Source organism: Dendrobates tinctorius, unplaced genomic scaffold (genome assembly GCF_039654945.1).
Source record: "Dendrobates tinctorius isolate UK_male_01 unplaced genomic scaffold, ASM3965494v1 ptg000047l, whole genome shotgun sequence".
Lineage (NCBI taxonomy): Eukaryota > Metazoa > Chordata > Amphibia > Anura > Dendrobatidae > Dendrobates > Dendrobates tinctorius.
In genome coordinates this window covers 13,123,660-13,146,249 of record NW_027361715.1, presented here as the reverse complement: position 1 = coordinate 13,146,249, position 22,590 = coordinate 13,123,660, and the positions used below count along the sequence as shown (strand labels likewise).

The window sequence follows — 22,590 nt, the reverse complement described above, 5'->3', positions numbered from 1 at the left end:
CCTCTGGATGCCCCTGCCAGTCCTGCAGTACCGTGGGGTCCTGAGGTCTGGATGAGCCTGTTCCTGCTGAGGACCATCTCCCCCCACAGCCCACCTCTGGATGCCCCCGCCAGTCCTGCAGTATAGTGGGGTCCTGTGGGCTGGATAAGCCTGTGCCTGCTAAAGACCATCTCCCCCCCCAGCCCACCTCTGGATGCCCCTGCCAGTCCTGCAGTACCGTGGGGTCCTGAGGGCTGGATGAGCCTGTGCCTGCTGAGGACCATCCCCCAACCACAGCCCACCTCTGGATGCCCCCGCCAGTCCTGCAGTACACTGGGGTCCTGTGGGCTGGATAAGCCTGTGCCTGCTAAAGACCATCTCCCCCCCCCAGCCCACCTCTGGATGCCCCTGCCAGTCCTGCAGTACCGTGGGGTCCTGAGGGCTGGATGAGCCTGTGCCTGCTGAGGACCATCTCCCCCCACAGCCCACCTCTGGATGCCCCCGCCAGTCCTGCAGTACCGTGGGGTCCTGAGGGCTGGATGAGCCTGTGCCTCCTAAGGACCATCCCCCCCCCACAGCCCACCTCTGGATGCCCCCGCCAGTCCTGCAGTACAGTCGGGTCCTGAGGGCTGGATAAGCCTTTGCCTGCTGAGGACCATTCCCCCCAGCCCACCTCTGGATGCCCCTGCCAGTCCTGCAGTACCGTGGGGTCCTGAGGGCTGGATGAGCCTGTGCCTGCTGAGGACCATCTCCCCCCACAGCCCACCTCTGGATGCCCCCGCCAGTCCTGCAGTATAGTGGGGTCCTGAGGGCTGGATGAGCCTGCGCCTGCTGAGGACCATCCCCCCCCCCCCACAGCCCACCTCTGGATGCCCCCGCCAGTCCTGCAGTACACTGGGGTCCTGTGGGCTGGATGAGCCTGTGCCTCCTAAGGACCATCTCTCCCCACAGCCCACCTCTGGATGCCCCCGCCAGTCCTGCAGTACAGTGGGGTCCTGAGGGCTGAATGAGCCTGTGCCTCCTAAGGACCATCTCCCCCCACAGCCCACCTCTGGATGCCGCTGCCAGTCCTGCAGTACCGTGGGGTCATGAGGGCTGGATGAGCCTGTGCCTCCTAAGGACCATCCCCCCCCACAGCCCACCTCTGCATGCCCCCGCCAGTCCTGCAGTACAGTGGGGTCCTGAGGGCTGGATAAGCCTGTGCCTGCTGAGAACCATCTCCCCCACAGCCCACCTCTGGATGCCCCCGCCAGTCCTGCAATATAGTGGGGTCCTGAGGGCTGGATGAGCCTGTGCCTGCTGAGGACCATCCCCAACCACAGCCCACCTCTGGATGCCCCCGCCAGTCCTGCAGTACCGTGGGGTCCTGTGGGCTGGATAAGCCTGTGCCTGCTAAAGACCATCTCCCCCCCCCCCCCAGCCCACCTCTGGATGCCCCTGCCAGTCCTGCAGTACCGTGGGGTCCTGAGGGCTGGATGAGCCTGTGCCTGCTGAGGACCATCTCCCCCCACAGCCCACCTCTGGATGCCCCCGCCAGTCCTGCAGTATAGTGGGGTCCTGAGGGCTGGATGAGCCTGTGCCTGCTGAGGACCATCCCCCCCCACAGCCCACCTCTGGATGCCCCCGCCAGTCCTGCAGTACACTGGGGTGCTGTGGGCTGGATGAGCCTGTGCCTCCTAAGGACCATCTCTCCCCACAGCCCACCTCTGGATGCCCCCGCCAGTCCTGCAGTACACTGGGGTCCTGTGGGCTGGATGAGCCTGTGCCTCCTAAGGACCATCTCTCCCCACAGCCCACCTCTGGATGCCCCCGCCAGTCCTGCAGTACAGTGGGGTCCTGAGGGCTGAATGAGCCTGTGCCTCCTAAGGACCATCTCCTCCCCCCCCCCCCCCCCACAGCCCACCTCTGGATGCCGCTGCCAGTCCTGCAGTACCGTGGGGTCCTGAGGGCTGGATGAGCCTGTGCCTCCTAAGGACCATCCCCCCCCCCCCCACAGCCCACCTCTGGATGCCCCCGCCAGTCCTGCAGTACAGTGGGGTCCTGAGGGCTGGATAAGCCTTTGCCTGCTGAGGACCGTGGGGTCCTGAGGGCTGGATGAGCCTGTGCCTGCTGAGGACCATCCCCAACCACAGCCCACCTCTGGATGCCCCCGCCAGTCCTGCAGTACACTGGGGTCCTGTGGGCTGGATAAGCCTGTGCCTGCTAAAGACCATCTCCCCCCCCCCCCCCCCCCCAGCCCACCTCTGGATGCCCCTGCCAGTCCTGCAGTACCGTGGGGTCCTGAGGTCTGGATGAGCCTGTTCCTGCTGAGGACCATCTCCCCCCACAGCCCACCTCTGGATGCCCCCGCCAGTCCTGCAGTATAGTGGGGTCCTGAGGGCTGGATGAGCCTGTGCCTGCTGAGGACCATCCCCCCCCACAGCCCACCTCTGGATGCCCCCGCCAGTCCTGCAGTACACTGGGGTCCAGTGGGCTGGATGAGCCTGTGCCTCCTAAGGACCATCCCCCCCCCCCCACAGCCCACCTCTGGATGCCCCCGCCAGTCCTGCAGTATAGTGGGGTCCTGAGGGCTGGATGAGCCTGCGCCTGCTGAGGACCATCCCCCCCCCCCCACAGCCCACCTCTGGATGCCCCCGCCAGTCCTGCAGTGGGGCCCTGTGGGCTGGATTGAGCCTGTGCCAACCACCGGAATTCTATGTGCACAGAACAATTGTTAATAAAGTGTCCTGTGCACATAGACTGTCCTGTTCTCTGCAGCACATCTTCTATTTACATGGTACTATGTGCTGCCAATAACAATGATTTGTAAGCAGCTCATCACATCTGACGACAAGCATTTTGCTCATTCGCTGAGTGTTTGCAGCCTGTTTTTGTAGGCCTTTGTGCTTAGCAATCTTTTGCTACTCCCTCCTGTTCGCAATGCATACTTTTAAGCGGGACCTGTCACTTGTTCAAAATAAATTAAGGAAAATGCCTGGTAAAATTTCCTCAGCTCCCCTGATTCTGATATTCTTCTTCATTTTGTGCTCTGTCGCTCCATTGCAGAGATATTCATATTTGTTGCTTTTGGTGTGCAGTATGTGAAATCTCTGCTTGTAGACCAACTGGATGCATCTTCGAGGTCTTCTCTGTAGGGGAGGGACCTGCACTCTCCTTCACTTTTCACTCAGACTGCTCACACATCACACAGCTAGGCAGCTGATATACCAATCTCAAAAACCACTAAGCTGTAATTGGTGCAGGACCCCTCCAGACAAGACCCTGAAGACACACCCAGTTAGACTGATAGCAGAGATTTCACATATTGTGCTCCAAAAGCAATACATGTTAATATCTCAAATGAATTCACGGATAATAGAAGTGTGTCAGAGATGAGGGACCTTTACAAGGCATTTAATGAGATTATCCAGGGCTATTTAACTTTTATTTTTACTATTGACCTAAGATCTAACAGGTTGTTACCAATTTCTGCCGCACAGAGCAGATACGGACTGCTCTAAGGGGTACTTCACACTAAGCAAGATCGCTGATGCGTCACCGATTTTGTGATGCAACAGCAATCTCGCTGTGTGTGGCACGCATCAGTGACCGGCCCCCTGCCGGGTATCGCTGATCGTGCAGGAATGTGCTGGGCCATTTTTTGATCGTTGGTCTCCCGCAGGCCAGCACGCCTCGCGTGTGGCAGCGGGAGACCAACGATCAGCGAGCTCCCAGCGCTGTAAGCAGATGCTGGGAGCTGGTATCCAGGGTAAATAGCGGGTAACTAAGCGTGCGTGGCACTTAGTTACCCGCTGTGTACCCTGGATACCAGCGTGCCCGCGCTGGTAACTGGTGTTCAAGGTAAACAGCGGGTAACTAAGTGCCACGCACGCTTAGTTACCCGCTATTTACCCTGGATACCAGCGTCCTCGCTGGTCCTGATCGCTGGTGAAGCTGCCTGTTTGGCAGCTCACCAGCGATCATGTAGTGACGCACCAGCGATCCTGATCAGGTCATATCATTGTCGGGATCGCTGGTGCGTCGTTTAGTGTAACAGAACCCTTAGCCAGTGCCATATGGAACAGGCAGGTAGATTTGTCACCATTTTTTTTTTTTTTTTTTTTTTTTTTTTTTTGAGACCCATAACTTTTTTTGTTTTGTTTGTCCATGGATCTTTGTGATGGATTTTTTATTTTTTTTTTTTTTTATACTTCCATACAATATTTTGCATTTTTGGAGAGAGGTGCAGTGACCAAAAATTAGCCATTCACGGGTGTTATATCTTGTTTTACTCTAAGCGCCATTTAGCGGGCAGATTTAATTTATATTTTGGTAGATCAGACAATGCAATGCCAAATAGATTTTTTTTATGAACTCTCACTTTTCACCTCTTTTTATAGTCCACTTAGGACCTGGACCTGTGATTGATCGATTGTACTAAATGCTGAAAAACTACAGCGCATAGTAGGAATATCCATCCAGCCGGGCTTCACGAGAGAACAAGGATGGAGGCCGGTGCCCTATGGGCACCCCGCTATTTCTTCTCCTCGGAGGAACCTGCAGTGGGCATTGGACTACCTCTGCGCAGTGCTCTAATCATTTTATAACATTCTTTTGTTCTAGAAATTAGTCTTTGGTCCAAAATCCCCCCCCCCCCCCAACAATGGTAGAATTTCTTCTTTTGTCCCATGACTATTTTCCCTTAAGGGGAAACATTACATTTGCACAGTAACATGGTAATGGCACGGCCGTCCATGCATCCACTGTTAGGTCTTCTGCTTTTTCAGGCCTCGACCATGGAACGAGGGGCTTTACTTGTACAGGTGAAAAAACGCAAGACACAACAAGGTTTTGTTTTTTGTTTTTTTTTGTTGTAGGAGGAGAATACAGCGAAGATGACGTGAACGAATTGGTGAAGGAGGATGAAGATGATGATGACGAAGGGCAAGAAGGTGGAAAAGAAAAAGCGTCCCACAAAAATAAGGATAAAAAGAAGAATAAGAATTCTAATTTGGCAAGGTAATAAGATGATAGTGCAGAGCCCTGGTGTGTACTCCAGGATACACTATTGGAAGCTTATAGTTGTGTGGTATCCCGCGGTGGCCACCTTCAGAAGATCAAGCAGCTTCGCAAGTGAGCACTTCCTGCCGGCTGCCACCAACACCAATAACAGCTGATCGGCGGGTGCGCCGGGTGTCACCCCCCCCCCCACTGATCAGACATTTTTGACCTATAGTTACGATGCCTTTTTAATAGCTAGAAATTAAAATAAAATGATGTTGCAAAGCAAGCTTTCAAGACCTCTTGGGTTTCTTCTAGTGATGAGCAAGAGGGGTGAGACAAGACGTTACCTGAGCATGTTTGCGCATCGCTAGCTTTTTACTCAGACATGGTATAACAAAGTTCCTGAGGAGACACAAAAAAGAGTCATGGCGTAATAAATGGACCTTGAAATAAAATGAGCTCAGAGAACGAATCCTAAACTGGACTAGATTAGTGGTGGGACCCAAGTTTTATATTCCCAATATCCAAGTAAGATCAGAGGCCTGGTGCCCTCACCATCTCTGGAGCAGGTTCCTCAGATGTCTTTGGAACAGGTTCCTCAGATTCCGTACCAAGTCATAAACCCTCCTGACAGATTTTGTCCCCCCAGCCTCCATCAAAATGTTAGACACCTCGGTGTAACCATAGGTCCCGATTACCTGCTGCGGTGTGAGCTCACATTGACTAGTATTGCATCTACTGCGCCTTTTACACATCCTAAGAATGTTCTCTCTTCCCATAGAAAACGGAAGAAAGGAGTGCTGTCCTTAAACTCAGAAGTAGGCTCAGTCGAAAAAGAGGAAAAGAACGGAACGGAAGACGACGACATGGGGACCTTGGATGAGTTGAAAAAAGAGAAACTGGAAGCCACCAAAAAGAAAAGAGAAGACGATCTGTGGTCAAGCTTTCTCTCTGATGTTGGAAAACAGCCGAAAAATCAACAGTGTGCGGTCCCCACAGCCCGGAATCACCAGGTAGGGGTATTAAGGGAAAGGGATGCAGAATTTGTATTTTGTCCTAATTTTATACAGCATTCTATGGATTCCAGGAAAGTCCCATCCATTAGAAAAAAAACTGCATTAGAATGTCTGTGAATTCCAGCTTGTTTCATAAGAACAGCCCCACTTACAGCTCCATTTACAAAGGAGAGTTGTTTCTTAGAATATCAAACAAAATAATTTTTTTTCTTTTAATAATAAGTGTTTTTAGGAAGTCATAAAGAAGATATAACTGTCACACTGACTAGTGCGATAAAATTACCATAATATTTCTGTGGTATGGGGAAATTGCTGTTTCTCTTTCCCCCATGACGGCACCACGGAGAGAGAGGGATCCGCCCTCAGGGACAGGAAACCTACAGATGAAAAAGGCGGTACCTCTCGCCCACATCAGTTGGTTTCCTGTCCCTGACGGGGAACCTACAGCACGTACCTGGAAGTCATCGCAGGATTCCGGGGACCGATCCAGACCGGCAATAAGGCTGCGGGGCTCCCTGCCTCGGCTGGGTCGAGGCCTTGAACAGGCTTCCCCCCCCCTGAAGCACCACCATCGGGGTCGGCGGGCCTTGAGGGTGAGGGGAGAGGCAGTGAAGAATCCAGGAAGTCTGCCGATCCCGGGAAAAAAGAGAGGGGGAAAAAAAAAAGGGGGGGGGGGCCTCCTGCAGTATAGTGACGGCGGTCACTACAGGAGAGCCCAGCCGATCTGATAAGGGGCCGGGCAGGTGGCGGCGGTCACTAAGGGCCATACAGCAGAGCCTGCCATACTCGGGACGGAGGGGGGCCTCCGAGAGCCGGGAAGCGGACAGGCCTCTGCAACACACAGCGGGGGCGGCGGCGGCCATCGGAGCCAGGTGTGCAGCGCCGGGAGGCCGCAGGAAACCGTCGCCGGACGCGCGGTACACCGGAGGATGGGGGTGCCATGTCAGCTCCCTTAAGGGAAAGGGAAGCGCGGTGCACCGCTGGGTGATCGTGCGGTGCGCATGCGCGAGACTTCCGGTGGGGCGCAGGGATCCCTGGGAAGGGGGCGGCGGCGCGAAATTTAAAAAAAAAAAAAAATGATGCTTTAAAAAGCACGCTGAAAGAGAAGGAAGCTGTCACCATGAGTGGGAAACCGCAGAAGGAGACAAGGAGGCGGTCCCCGAAGCAGGGACCACAGCAAACGCAGGAACAGCTCCAACAGCGCCAGCACGACTCTTAGCAGCAGCGGTCACACGAGATCACGGCGCAGCCAAAGCTCCACCATGGCAGCACAGCCAGAAGTGGATTCAGCAGTGGAGATAATCCCTACGCCCGAGACGGTATCGTTCGTTCCACAGGAGGGTGAGTGATCTCCGTGAATGCCGTCTGCTAATTTGCGACTATTAATTTTTCTTTTTCAGGGGCGTAAATGCACTACCAAATCTAAACACGTGGTATGTGCTATATGCACCGAGGAACTACCCCCTAAATGGGAGAAAAAGCTCTGTGCGGCTTGCATAGAGCAGACAATACAAGAGGAATCCCCGGGGTTTGCCTTAGACCTCAAAGCATTAATAAAAACTCAGATCGAAGACGCCCTTAAGGGCGCCAGGACCTCAAAGAAGAAACGCCGGTCCAGGCATAGATCCCCAGAGTCGAGCATCAGTGAGTCGGGAAGCGAACTATCCGACTCAAGTGATTCATCATCCTCCCAATCCTCTTCGTCATCCTCAGAAGGTGGACGCAGCTGCTTTCCCATTGAGGATACGGACGCCCTGGTAAAGGCCGTGAGGACAACTATGGGGCTGGTAGACGAACGCCCCAAGAAAGCAGCCCAAGATATAGTGTTCGAAGGGCTAGAGCAAAAGAAACGGAGGGCTTTCCCGATTAATGAGAAAATCCACTCCATCAAGCGAGAGTGGAACAAGCCAGACAAAAAAGTCCTCCTAACACCAAAGAGAAAATACCCCTTTGACGACCTGGCCTGCTCCTTCTGGAACAAAGCTCCTAAATTAGATGTAGCGGTCGCAAAAGCCTCTAAAAAGTTTGCCCTGCCCTTCGAAGACATGGGCACCCTGAAGGACCCAATGGATAAGAAGGCTGAAACTTTTTTAAAAAGCGCTTGGGAAGCAGCAGGAGGGGGGCTAAAACCAGCCATAGCAGCCACATGTACGGCACGGGCCCTGATGGTATGGCTGGACCATTTAGATTCGCAAATAAAGGAGAAGGTCCCGAGGGAAACGATACGGTCAGTTTCCGTAATGAAGGGAGCAGCAGCGTTTCTGGCGGATGCGTCGGTAGACTCAACCAGACTGGCAGTCAGGACAGCGGCCTTTTCAAATGCCGCAAGACGCGCCTTATGGCTGAAATGGTGGCCGGGAGATTTGCAGACAAAAGCCAAATTGTGCGCAATCCCGTGCGAGGGGTAATTCTTGTTTGGCCCAATACTGGACGACATCTTAGACAAAGCCGGGGACAAGAAAAAATCCTTTCCCGGGTTCCCCAGCCAGTCATACAAACGACCCTTTCGGAATAGAAGGTTTATGCGGCGGAAGCCCCCAAAAGGGAACAAAGAAGGTTGGGAGGAGTAAAGGCTTTATGTTTAACAAACCCCCCGACAACAAGAAGCCACAATGAAGGTACTCCCCGGGTCGGGGGAAGATTATACTTTCTCCAGGCCTGGGAGAAAATATCCGCGAGTTCTTGGATACTGGACATAATAAAGGAAGGTCTGAGGCTAAAATTCATTTGCCTCCCAAACAACTCTTTCGTGATAACCCCTCAAAGGACATCACAAGAGCAGCTCGCTCTACAACAAGAAATAGCGAACCTAAGGGAGAAAAACATATTGCAAGAAGTTCCCTACCAAGACAGGGGCAAAGGCTTCTACTCCCCTCTCTTCCTTCTCAAGAAACCAGATGGTTCGTACAGGGCGATCATAAATCTGAAAAGGTTGAACAAATTTCTAGAAATTCAGCACTTCAAAATGGAGACTATAAAATCTTGTATAAAAATGCTTCCCCCAGCTTGCTTCATGGCCGTGTTAGACTTGAGGGACGCATATTGTCATGTGCCTATCCACAGAGACCACAGGAAATACCTCAGAGTGGCGGTGACGACTCAGGGGGAGTTAAAGCATTATCAGTTCAGAGCCCTCCTCTTCGGGCTAGCCATTGCTCCAAGGGTATTTACAAAGGTAATGTCAGAGGTAATGGCCCACATAAGAGAGCAAAACATTCTGATAGTCCCATACCTGGACAATCTCTTAATAATAGGGGTCACCTCTCACCACTGCAAACAACAATTGGACATAGTCATGAGGTCCCTACTGAGCCTAGGGTGGATGCTGAACTTGCCCAAGTCCAAACTCGTACCAAGTCAGGTGCAGGAGTATTTGGGGATAACACTGGATTCAATCGAACAGAAATGTTATCTGCCGCAGGCAAAGGTTCAAAAAATGTCGTCACAAATGATAGCCTCCCCAAACACTACCCTGAGAAAAGCAATGTCACTGTTAGGATCCATGACAGCCAGCATACCAGCAGTTCAGTTGGCTCAGAGCCATACTCGAGACTTACAATGGGAAATATTAGGCGCAAACACTTCCCTACACGGGAATTTAGACATGCAGTTAAACATCTCACCAGAGACAAAATATTACTTAACGTGGTGGACAATTCCAGCCAACCTAGTCAAGGGGGTTCCTTGGACATCGCCTGCGACAAAGATCCTAACTACAGACGCAAGCCTCTGGGGTGAGGTGCACATCTAGACAACCAAGTGGCACAGGGGGCCTGGGACCAGGGAAGAAAGTCCGCTTCCTCAAATATGAGGAAGCTGCTGGCAGTAAAACTAGCTCTCATTCATTTTCTGGACTCCCTTCGTTCCCATCACACAAGGGTCTTCTCAGACAACCAGGTAGTGGTGGCATACCTAAACCACCAGGGGGCACCAGATCTCGACCACTGATGGCTCTAACAAGATCCAACTTCCACCTGGCAGAGCACAATCTAGAGTCCCTGACAGCCCTTCACATAAAAGGTGCAGAAAATCGAACGGCGGGCTTTTTAAGCAGAACACGTCTAAAACGGGGAGTGGGAACTAAGCCAGCTAATCTTCAAACAGATCGTGAAACTCTGGGGCCAGCCACAAATAGACTTATTTGCGAACAGTCAGAACCGGAAGTTGGAAACCTTCTGCTCAATCGATCCCCGGGGGGGCCCAGTAGCGCTAGACGCTTTCACGATACCCTGGGGTTATCAGCTGGCCTACACCTTCCCACCAATATCTCTCATCCCCTTAGTACTGAGGAAAATACGGGAAGACAAGGCAACGGTAGTGGTAATAGCGCCCTTCTGGCCACGGAGAATTTGGTTCTCCTGGCTGAGGAGAATGTCCGTAACGGATCCCTGGGTTCTACCAGAAACTCCAGACCTGCTATCCCAGGGACCAGTGTATCACCCCCACATAGAAAAACTACACATGACAGCTTGGCTTTTGAGAGGGAACTCCTAAGTAACAAGGGCTTCTCGTCAAACTTGGTATCCACACTACTACAAAGTAGAAAGCCAGTAACCACCAAAGCATATGGCAAAGTGTGGAAGAAGTTCATGTCAGTGTCAGGCTCTTACCCAACGGGCGAAATCCCTGTAGCCAAGATTCTGGAATTCCTTCAGAGGGGGTTGGAAAAGGGGTTAGCTACCAGCACCTTTAAAAGTACAGGTGGCTGCCTTGGGAGCTCTGTATAACCATGACCTAGCCAAAAATAGATGGATTATGAGATTCTTTAGAGCCTCAAGTAGGTCCAGGCCGATCCCTCTACACACCCCCCCCCCCCCCGGGATCTAAACCTGGTGCTAAACGCACTAACCAAATCTCCCTTCGAACCCCTAGAGGAGGCTCCCTTAAAAATAGTCACTTAAGACTTCCCTCCTCGTAGCCTTAACTTCTGCCCGCCGTATTAGTGACATGCAAGCTCTGTCTGCCCACGCACCCTTCACGCAAATTCTGGATGATAGGGTAATTCTTAAAACCGACCCAGCATATCTCCCCAAGGTGTCGTCACAGTTTCATAGGACCCAGGAAATTTCCCTACCCTCTTTCTGCCCCAATCCCAAAAACAAAACAGAAGAGGTGTTGCACACTTTAGATGTATAAAGATGCCTGGTCCAATATTTAACAACCACGAATTTAGGAAGGATAGGGCTCTGTTTGTTTGCTTTCAGGGTCCTCGGAAGGGTCAAAAAGCATCGAAGGCCACACTGGCGAGGTGGATAAGAGAAGCCATCACCCTATCCTACTCTTGCGGGGCGGCCATACAGGAGGACGTAAGGGCCCACTCAACCAGGGCAGTGGCATCATCCTGGGCAGAGAAAGCCGGCGCTTCAATAGATCAGATATGTAGAGCTGCCACTTGGTGTTCCCCCTCTACATTTTTCAAACATTACCGTCTAGACTTGACCTCCTCTTCAGATCTCACCTTTGGGAAAAGGGTTCTGGAAGCGGTGGTCTCTCCCTAGATGTACAATCTTTGTAATTCTCTCCGTGGTGCCGTCATGGGGGAAAGAGAAAATCGTAGTTACTTACCGATAACAGTATTTCTCTGATCCCATGATGGCACCCGTACATCCCCTCCCTTTCACACACACAGGTGTGCACATGAGAGTGAGTTAATTAGCGTTAGTACTTAGCCACGCGGTGCCTTTAAGCTTAATTTGATTAATGTTGGATTTTTTTTATAACAGTTTGAGTTGCAGCTGAGAGTTCTGTGTAATGCTCTGTAAACCAACTGATGTGGGAGAGAGGTACCGCCTTTGTCATCTGTAGGTTTCCTGTCCCTGAGGGCGGATCCCTCTCTCTCCGTGGTGCCGTCATGGGATCAGAGAAATACCGTTATCTGTAAGTAACTACGATTTTTTTACCCCATTCTTTTGCCACCCTCCACCATAAAGAAAAATTGCAGTTTTCCCACTAAAATGATGCTAAAACCTTAACCTGCCGCCATAGCTGGCAGAGCCTCGCTATCACAGGTCCAATGGCTTTAACCCCTTACCGCTGACGTACTATTCCGTTAGCGTTAAGTGTCCCCTGCTTTGAGGTGGGCTCCGGCGGTGAGCCCACCTCAAAGCCGCAACATGTCAGCTGTTATAAACAGCTAACATGTGCTCGCAATAGGCGCGGGCGGAAATGCGATCCGCTCGTGCCTATTAACTAGTTAAATCCCGCTGTCAAACGCTGACAGCGGCCATTTAACTAGTACTTCCGGCACCCAGCCGGAAATGAGTGCATCGCCAACCCCCGTCACGTGATCGGGGGGTTTAGCGACGCGTTGCCTTGACAACCAGAGGTCTCCTGGAGACTTCTATAGTTGTTGCCGGCACATTGCTATGAGCGCCACCCTGTGGTCAGCGCTCATATCAATGCTGTATTTCTGCTACATATAGGTGATCAGAGACGATCGCGCTATGGCAGCGTCTAGCCTATCATGGAGACTATTGAAGCATGCCAAAGGTGAAAGAAAAATAGATTTAAAAATATTGAAAAAATATAAAAGTTTAAATCACCCCCCTTTTGCCCCATTCAAAATAAAACAAAAAATCACACATGCACATATTTGGTATTGCTGCGTTCAGAATCGCCCGGATCTATCAATAAAAAAATGGTTAGCCTGATCACTAAACGGCGTAGTGAGAGGAAAAAAAAAAACGCCAGAGTTAGGTTTTTCGGGTTGCCGCGACATTGCATTAAAATGCAATAACGGGCGATCAAAAGAACGTATCTGCACAAAGGTGGCATCATTAAAAACGTCAGCTCAGGGCAAAAAATATAAGCCCTCACCCAACCCCAGATCACGGAAAATGGAGACGCTACGGGTCTCGTAAAATGGAGCAATTTTTTTTTATTTTTTTTTTCACCACCTAGACATGTTTGGTGTGTATGATCTCGTAATGACCTGGGGAATCATAATGGCAGGTCAGTTTTACCATTTAGTGAACCTAGCAAAAAAGCCAAGGAAAAAACAAGTGTGGGATTGCACTTTTTTTGCAATTTCACCACGCTTGGAATTTTTTTTCCCGTTTTCGAATACACTACATGGTAAAACCAATGGTGTCGTTCAAAAATACAACTCATCCCACAAAAAATAAGCCCTCACACGGCCATATTGATGAAAAAATATAAAAAAGTTATAGCTCTGGGAAGAAGGGGAGCAAAAAAATTGAGAAAAGCTCCGGGAGTTAAGGGGTTAAAGGGTGACCCTCCTTCCTGTGTTAACCATCTAGATGTCGCTATTGACGGCAGCATCTATGGGGTGACATGCTCAGTAGCGGTGCTGACACTGATCATTGCTGATGGAGCAGGATTATGTATTTTGTCAGAGTATGAGGCTATTGTCAGGCCTCGCTTTGACACAGTAGCACACTGCGGGGGGCCGATGGGCTGACAGAGGGAGCTCTTCTCTCAAACTCCTCATGTGTCGCTATCACTACTGAAATAGGCATAATCAGGTTGAACTGCTAAGATCACCCACCCGAACAGTTCCCGCAGGAGCCTGGCTGCATCTATCAGTCGGGTATCTGCATCCGATCACATCGGTACAGTGACTGCGCGACGTATAGATCCATCGCTAATCATAGTGACCTCTAATCATGACAGATAAATAAGTCACACCGCAATAAGGAGTTAAAGGGAGTCTGTAAACCCCAAAATGCATTTTTGAATGGGCTTTTCGGTGTTGCAGTGGACTGATTTATTATGCATTGCCTGCTCACTGGTGCTTTTGGAAGACGGCAAAGATAAGTTTTAATCCTTGTGAACCTTTTTAAGCCTCTCTATACAGACGCAGTGACTTGTAGACTTTTATATTGTTCTATATTACAAAATATATATTTTTTTTATTTTTTTTTTGTTACAATTTAAAAGGAGACTGAAAAAAAGAATTGTAACAAAGAGCCCAACAAATCGTCAAAGGAAAACTCAGAGGCAAATGAAGACTCAAAAAAACTCTCCATAACTAAAGTGTTTGACTTTGCTGGGGAAGAAGTCAGGTAAGAGCGACTATGGTTAAGCTGAGCAGCAAATATAACAGGAGAAGGTAACGTGTTATAATGGGTGATGTATCCTCTATAGAGATGGGGATTTACTTCTGCCGGATGTATCCCAGAAAGGGCTTCATCTGGAGGGTAGTTATACAGTCCACAAACTTTCACCATTTTCTATAACCCAAGGGACTGGTACCACACATTTGTCAAAATATTTCCAGGAGTGGTGACACTGGGAGAATTGTTTTATGGGGAATACAAGTATTTCTTAAAACAGGTATGTCAGGGGAGCAGACCGGTCATCTTTAGGCCATACTTCCATGCAGGGTAAATACTATGCTTAACAGATCAAAGTGGATGTGATTTCATGTAAACTCAAACTCATGCCGACTGTGATTTTATAGATGTTGTTAACAGTGATTTAAGTAGGAATATGGCCTTAAAGAGGACTTATCACTACTGATGGGCAAACCCAAACAATAAAGTTAGGGGGTCATATCGAACACCTACTGTTCGAGCCTGGCCCCCGAACACTGACTTCTCCAGGAACTTCATGTTACTCTTGGGGTTCGGTATCTGTGTTTCCCACGATGTCATGCGAGAAACACTAGCGGCTCTGATTGGCAGTGAAAACATTACCACCTGTCAGAGAGCTGTGGTTCATCTGACAGCCAGCAGCTGTGACCAGCCAATCATAGAGACGTTGGCTGATGGGAGTAGTACTCCCATCAGCCTACGCCTGCTGCTGCTAATAACAGTGGCAACTGCGCTATAAATAAGTGAAAAAAATTACATGGGGTCCCTCCTATTTTTGATAACCAGCATGGCAAAACTGACAGCTATGGGCTCAGCCTCAGCTGTCAGCTTTATCATGCTGGTTATGAAGAATAGAGAAGTTCCACAACATTTTTTTTTTAAATTATTTAAATTATAAAAAAATATCCCCATCCCCCCCCTGTTTTTTGAATACCAGCCAAGCTAAAACTGACAACTGAGGGGTTAGTATTTTCAGGCTGGTTAAGGGCCATGGATATTGGGCCCCCCCTCAGCATAAAAATAGCATCCCACATCCGCCCCGGAAAAGGTGCATTTATTAGATGCGCCAATTCCCATTCTTTACCCTGCTCTTCCCAGTTGTGCTGTGGTGGTGGCAAGTGGGGTAATGTTTGCGGGGCTGATGTCACTTTTGTATTGTCTGGTGATTTTAAGCCCACAGGTTAGTAATGGAGAGTCCATTACTAACCCTATAGTCATATTGTCACTAAAAAGCACCCAAAATAAAGTCCTTTATTTGACATTAAAATATATACACTCTGAAATAACTAACAGTTGTACTCGCCTAACACCCATTCCATTGAAGCCCTCGTCTCCTGCAAAATAAAAAAAACAATATCCCTCACCTGTCCGAAATACTGTCCCACTCCATAATCCATGTCTGCAATAATTGGTTTTCAACCTGGACGGTGTCAGAAAAAAATCATAAGACACTAAAGCCAAAGTTTTAATTTCTCCCTCCTCCTCCCTACCAATAAAAAAAAAAAAACTTGTGGTGTCACAGCACATACCTTGTGGAGGGATTCCCGGAGGAAATCTCTCTACCAGTCCAGTGCTGAGTGCTTATCAACGCCGCAGTCAGTCTGCACTCCGGCCGATACTGTGAGAATTCTGAAACTATATAGGCTGAGAGCTTCTGGCAGGAATAAGTGGTATCTCCAAAAAATAAGCGGCTCTGCCTCCTGGTACAAGGAACTGAGGGCTGTGCTGCCTAATCCTGTGAATAGTGCTGAGCAGTCTATACATTACTCAGTATGTCCTTAGCCCTAGAGAGTGGCGCAGCTTACCCCATGCAGTAAACACCACATATCCCTAACTGAACATCAGAAGCAATCAGGATATACAGGATTACCAATGTCACAGTGCCGGCCAGGACGCAGATTGATTTGGGCTTGTAAAGGGATTTCTCCATGGAAATCCGTCTGAGCAAAATTCCACTCAGAACAACAAGCAGCAGTGCTAGATTGGTAGAAATTTGCCAGGTGAGCATTTTTTTTTTTTTTTTGTAATTATCGTTCTATATTTTTTTTTCCTGCTACTAGATTTTTTTTTAACCCCTTCCCAACATATAACGTACATTTACGTCACGTGTCGGGTCCTTAGCTTTGATGCAGGCTCGCAAGCCGAGCCTGCACCTTTCCCTGCAGATGATGGCTGAAAATAGGAGACGATCAAAATATTGTATGTACCCCAAAATGGCACCAGTAAAACGTCACTTGTGGACCCAAAAAAATAAGCCATCACGCAGCCCCATATCCTGAAAATTGGAAACGTTACGGGTCGCGGAAAATGGCCACAAATTGAAACTTTTTAATTTTTTTTTTTTACAAAATTTCCGAATTATTTGTTCACCACTTAAATAAAAAATAGTTTATACATGCTTGGCATCGGCGTAATCATACTGCCCTGAAGAATCAGTATTTTTCTGCTCCACTCATCCACTTAGTCTATCTTGCAGGGACTGCAGCCGTCCTGCTCCTTTCCCGCAGGGGTCCTGCTCCTTTCCCGCAGGGGTCCTGCTCCTTTCCCGCAGGGGTCCTGCTCCTTTCCCGCAGGGGTCCTGCTCCTTTCCCGCAGGGGTCCTGCTCCTTTCCCGCAGGGGTCCTGCTCCTTTCCCGTAGGGGTCCTGCTCCTTTCCCGTAGAGGTCCTGCTCCTTTCCCGTAGAGGTCCTGCTCCTTTCCCGTAGAGGTCCTGCTCCTTTCCCGTAGAGGTCCTTCTGCTACATAACACATAATACACCCTACAGCACATCCTCCTCTTGGGCAGTTACACCTCTCTGTAGACTGTATGAGATCAGTGGAGTAGGGGGAAGAGGCAGAAGCTCAGACACTGCGTGGAGGAGGGGAGAAGGCAGCAGCGCACAGACACTGTGGAGAGGGGGGAAAAGGCGGCAGCGCACAGACACTGTGGAGAGGGGTTAGAAGGCGGCAGCGCACAGACACTGTGGAGAGGGGGGAGAAGGCGGCAGCGCACAGACACTGTGGAGAGGGGGGAGAAGGCGGCAGCGCACAGACACTGTGGAGAGGGGGGAGAAGGCGGCAGCGCACAGACACTGTGGAGAGGGGGGAGAAGGTGGCAGCGCACAGACACTGCGGAGAGGGGGCAGAAGGCGGCAGCGCACAGACACTGCGTGGTGGAGGGGAGAAGGCGGCAGCGCACAGACACTGTGGAGAGGGGGGAAAAGGCGGCAGCGCACAGACACTGTGGAGAGGGGTTAGAAGGCGGCAGCGCACAGACACTGGAGAGGGGGGAGAAGGCGGCAGCGCACAGACACTGTGGAGAGGGGGGAGAAGGCGGCAGCGCACAGACACTGTGGAGAGGGGGCAGAAGGCGGCAGCGCACAGACACTGTGGAGAGGGGGCAGAAGGCGGCAGCGCACAGACACTGCGGAGAGGGGGCAGAAGGCGGCAGCGCACAGACACTGCGTGGTGGAGGGGAGAAGGCGGCAGCGCACAGACACTGCGTGGTGGAGGGGAGAAGGCGGCAGCGCACAGACACTGGAGGAGGGGAGAAGGCAGCAGCGCACAGACACTGTGAAGAGAGGGGAGAAGGCAGCAGCGCACAGGCACTGTGGAGCAGACCTGTGCCGCAGTCATCACCTCTTCTGTGTCCTCGTCATTCATTCTCACCTGGCTGCTGATTACACTTCTTGCTCGAATGTTACAGAGCAGGACTGGCCGCTGAGACTGAGTGTCAGCCCGATGCTGGCGACAGATAGCATCTCTTACAGCACATAACTCGTGATGCTGTGCATCATGGGAGAATGAGGTCAGCAGAGCAGAGGGGCTTGGAAGTTCCTCTGAGGGAGCCTGAAGTGGGCTCCTCTCACTGAGAGGCTGGTGCAATGAAGAGGGAGTTTTTTCCCAAGGGTGGTATATCCTTTGTTTGAGTTTTTTGTTAAGTCATTAATATTACATCAGCTTTTAAAATAACAATTTTAGTGATAGGTTCTCTTTAATGACCCATTAGAAGGAAGATTTCTCTGCATGCCCATTGTGTTCTTGTGAGTGACCACTAGGGGGTGCAGTTGCACCCTGATTGCAGTGGCAGCCGCCTGCAATCTCCTTGGCTCGGCCAGCGCACAGTTTGGTTATAGGAACTGCTCGGTAAAATTTGCTCATTCTGTCCTGGCAGATGCTTTGGGTCTCTTGGAACAATCCCGCTCTGTATTCTGTCTGCTGTAATGTTAATTTTCACCTCTTGCGTTTGGGAGTTGTCTTCAGTGGGGGCCCATCTGTAAGAGCGAGAGGGGGCTCAGCCCTATTGCCAGCTGATGAAATCATTCTGAGTGTGGCTCTCGCCTAGGCATAGGTTCCCCTGAGATTCTTTTCAGACTTCTCAGTGACGTGATACATTAGGAAATCAATATTTTTTTTTTCAGGCTTTGTGTAAAGCATCTCGTATACTAATTGTCGCCTCCCCGGACCACATGTTTAGGTTTTGCTTGTGAGCGCTGCCAATTATGCGCCAAATTGAATGACTTTGATCGTTTAAAGGGAATCTGTCACCCCCTGGATGATTTTGATCTATTACTATGGGCATACAGGTAATAGAATGGTTAAACCAGTCTTACCTGTGTGCTACATATCTGCGGTGTAGAGCTTGAGAAATTCATAATGTCATATGTTAATGATATCTTCGAGGCTCCGTGGCGTTCGGTGCCTGGAAGAAATCTGCCTCCTGACTTGATTATAATGGTTCCCCCCCCTTTCATCAGCATCACACTGACCTGTTTGGTGCTGTAAGCCCACGTATGCGCGCACGGTTACACAAGCCCTATTTGCCCTTCTATGGGCAGTATCTGCATTAATCTTCTGTGAGGCGCCGGAGAGTCTCTGCTACTGCATTAGTGTGGCAAACGCCGCTTTTGATAGGCGGTAAAATCATCACCGCCGGTCAGACAGCTGCCGGTCCCATGCTGTCAAAAGACAGCGTGAGCACGCAGCTGTGATCGTAGGTATAAAGCTTACCTCCGGTCGCTGGTGTCAGCTGATGGGACTACTGCTCCCATCAGCCAAACCTGCTGCCGCTAATAACAGTGAGAGAAGGAGCGACTGATGGGACTATCCTTCAGCCGGCACCTGTCCTGTAAATACATAATTAAAAAAAAAAACCAAACAAAAAACGGCATGGGGTCCCCCCTGTATTTTTGATAACCAGCCAGGCATAACTCACAGCTGGGGGCTGCAACGCTCCGCTATCTGCTTCACAACTCTACACCCCTAACGCCCATTCCACTGAATCCCTCTTCTCCTGTATAAAACAAAAATAAAAAAACAACAATATCCCTCACCTGTCCATCTTTCTGTTCCATGCCGTAATCCATGTCTGTGGATTAAATAGTTTTTAACCTGGAGTTCAAATTCTCCGCTGTGAAATTCTCCCGGTGAATTGCCGTGAACTCGCCTCTACACAGTGAGATTTTCTCATGGTGCTATTATCATGGTGCTTTTACTTTTTTTTTTTATTATTTAGAAAAAAAACAAAACGTAGTTATATAACTTTTGTTATTTTTAAGTAAAAAAGTAAAGTTTTGTTTTATTTCCCATAAGAGACTTTTATTCTGACTGTGTCTTTATTTACCATGTAACTATAGGATTAGTAATGGATGGGTGTCTTATCCATTACTAATCCATGGGCTTGGTGTACCTGACAATACAAAAATGACAACAAACCCCCACAAATATGAACGCCACTTGCCACTGTTACAGGGCAAGTGGGAAGAGGCAGGCAAAGCGCCAGAATTGGGGCATCTAATAGATGTGCCTTTTCTGGGTGGCTGTGGGCTGCTATTTTTAAGCTGAGGGGGGCCAATATCCATGGCCCCTTACCGGCCTGAGAATCCCAGCCCCCATCTGTTTGATTTTGCAAGGCTGGTTGTCAAAAATACAGGGGGACCCTACACCATTTTTTAAATCGTTTATTTAAATAATTTAAAAGTACCGTGTGATGGCCCTTCTATTCTTGATAACCAGCCTTGCTGAGAGCTGAGGGTTGCAGACCGCAGCTTTGAGTTTTGTCTGGTTGGTTATCAAAAGTACAGGGGAACTTCTTTTTTTTTTATCATTTTTTTACAGCACAGTTGCTGGCTGATGAATATTCCCATCAACCACTCCTGCTCTCACTGTTATTAGTGGCATCAGAAGTCAGCTGATGGGAGCAAGTATCAGCTGACACCAGTGACCGGCGGTAAACGTTATACTTCCGATCACAGATGTGCGCTTTCTGTCTTTTGACAGCGTGGGAACCGCAGCTATCTGACTGGCGGAGATGATGTTACCGCCGATAAGAAGCTGTGGTTGCCATGCTGTCATGCTCATGACACCGCAGCAAACACTGGATGTTCGGGGCCCCCCATTCAAGAAAATGGGGTCCAGGTACTGTTCTGGTACCCGAAGCTGAATTTTTTTGTAACTGTTCGGCTGAACTCTCCAGACCCGAACATCCATGTGTCCACCTATCTACTGTATAGTTTTTGTGGTGGTTTAGAAGTAGAAAAGGTGGGCAAGTGTAAGAATGTGATGACTATGGCCAAATTGTGATCGCCAGATCCCTGGAGCCGAGCATCTCCAGATTAACAGATCCTGTGGGTGTACTCGGTATACAGTGGCGAGCACCTTGCGATGCTTTGGTGACACGGTGCTGGATGCCCAAGGCTCATTCATGTGGCAAGGAAGTGAATTTGAACCTAAAGCTGCAAAGCAACTGTGCTAACCACTGAGTCACCTTGCTGCCTATTGTTTATTAATCATTGAAAAGTTACTTGTTATTAATAATGTGTCTACTACACTTTCCTCAGGATACTGGCCACCACTGCAGGAAGCTGGCTGCTGCAGCTGATGGTGTGCCTGCTATTAAGGAGAGCGAATATTCACTGCTCACCATGCCCATAGTCCCCCCCCCCCCCCCCCCACCTCTCAGTGCTGGATTCGGTGCATAGAGGTGGGAGGGATTATGGGCGTGGGGAGCATTGAATACTCATTCTTTTCGTTTACCGCACGCTGTTTCCTATACCATACGGAGACTCAAACACCGGTGACGAGTGCCATACAGAGGCCCATCGGCTGCAGATGTTGCATTTAGTAGTTATACTGTTTGTACACAGGATCAGAATATGCCTTTATTTTTTATGAGCTTCAAAGCCTTAACAAAAAGCATCAGGTTTACTTCCCTCTTTCTGTTTTTCATCAGGGTAACCAAAGAAGTAGATTGCTCGTCAAGGGAAGCCAAGGCCTTTATCAAAGAGCAAGAAAAAGGACAACCAAACCCGCGTCCTGCGCCCCCAAGGACGGTCACAGCCGCCAGCTCAAGGTGAGAATGGAGCAAGCAAAGGAAACGTGCATAAAAACGCTCCCTCTGTATTGGTTCCTGGTTAGAGAAAAAGTTGAGGTTCCTCATTTATAATAGAAAAAATAAATAAATATAAAAAAGTCAAATTAAACAATCTTTGCACAATAAGATCTCATAGTGGCTAAAATGTCAGATGCAAGTACCCAGTTGACAGGCTGGCCAAGCAGACCCATGTAAGACTATCTATACTTGTCCCTCTGACTAGGTCTTAAAGCACCACTCCAGCGTTTTGTATCACAGTGCTGGAGTGGTGCTACAACAACACGGCTGTCCTCTTCTGTTCTCGGCGCTGCTCCTATCAGTCTCCAGCAGTCTGTGACCCTCCGGATGGCTCCAGTGTTTGTCTGGACCGGAAGTCACAACTCGGTGTAGGTCCATAAAGCCAGAACGAGGATCTCATACGCTTACATAGGGAGCTTGGGACTGTTACCTCTGACTTCCGATTAATCACAAAATGGCAGCGTGGGATTGGAGTGGCGCTGATAAGAGCTGTAGATGGCAGCTAATAAGTATAATACTAGGGTCAAGGAACTTGCATTAATAGCACCTCTCCAGCACTGAAAACAAAATATTCTGGAGTGGTGCTTTATTTAACATGTCATTTTGGGGTTAAAAGTATAAGATCTCCACTGTTCCTGGTCAGGCTTGCGTCTTGAGAATGAAGCCGGTGATCTCATCAGCTGTGCCGTCTGCTTCACTGATGGCGCACTGTGTCCATTGCGATAACCATGACGCGCCATAGGGAAAAAAAAACAAGCATTTGCAGAAATGTTCTCCGCCCCCATGTACATTACACAGCCAGGGTTCTGCGTCCGATCCTGTGTTTTGTATCTGTATTGTGTAGCACCTTCTTACCGCTTGCTCTATAGTCGGGGAGGGGGGGGGGAATAATGGCCGTCTCCATACTGGAGCAGGCTTGCTCTTCTCTCAGCAGAGGACATGATGCTGGGAAGAGACCAATGGAAAACCCAAGGTCCAGCTCTGGACATAGGAGTAATACTGGGATCAGTGGAGATGGAGGACCCAAGCTTAGCTTTAGAGTCAGAACGTTACATTAACTGCAATCCTCAATTTCACAAACCTTGTGTCTCCTTCCCCTCCTATCTACAGCTGGCCATACACACTAGATGTTATTCGAACAAACCTGCCCAATTAAGTAGCCGACCATCTATTGTGTGTGGGAAACTCA

General features: G+C 49.6%; 1 protein-coding gene across 1 annotated transcript in view; it reads left to right on the top strand.

Annotated features, from left to right (window-relative positions):
- The window catches only part of CFDP1 (craniofacial development protein 1), a 56,292-nt gene that overhangs the window by 5,800 nt on the left and 27,902 nt on the right, over positions 1 to 22,590 (top strand). The window contains exons 2-5 of the mRNA XM_073576225.1: positions 4,836 to 4,977; positions 5,744 to 5,975; positions 13,878 to 14,002; positions 21,243 to 21,362. Coding sequence (XP_073432326.1) covers positions 4,836 to 4,977; positions 5,744 to 5,975; positions 13,878 to 14,002; positions 21,243 to 21,362 — 619 coding nt within the window. The remainder of the gene's footprint in view (positions 1 to 4,835; positions 4,978 to 5,743; positions 5,976 to 13,877; positions 14,003 to 21,242; positions 21,363 to 22,590) is intronic.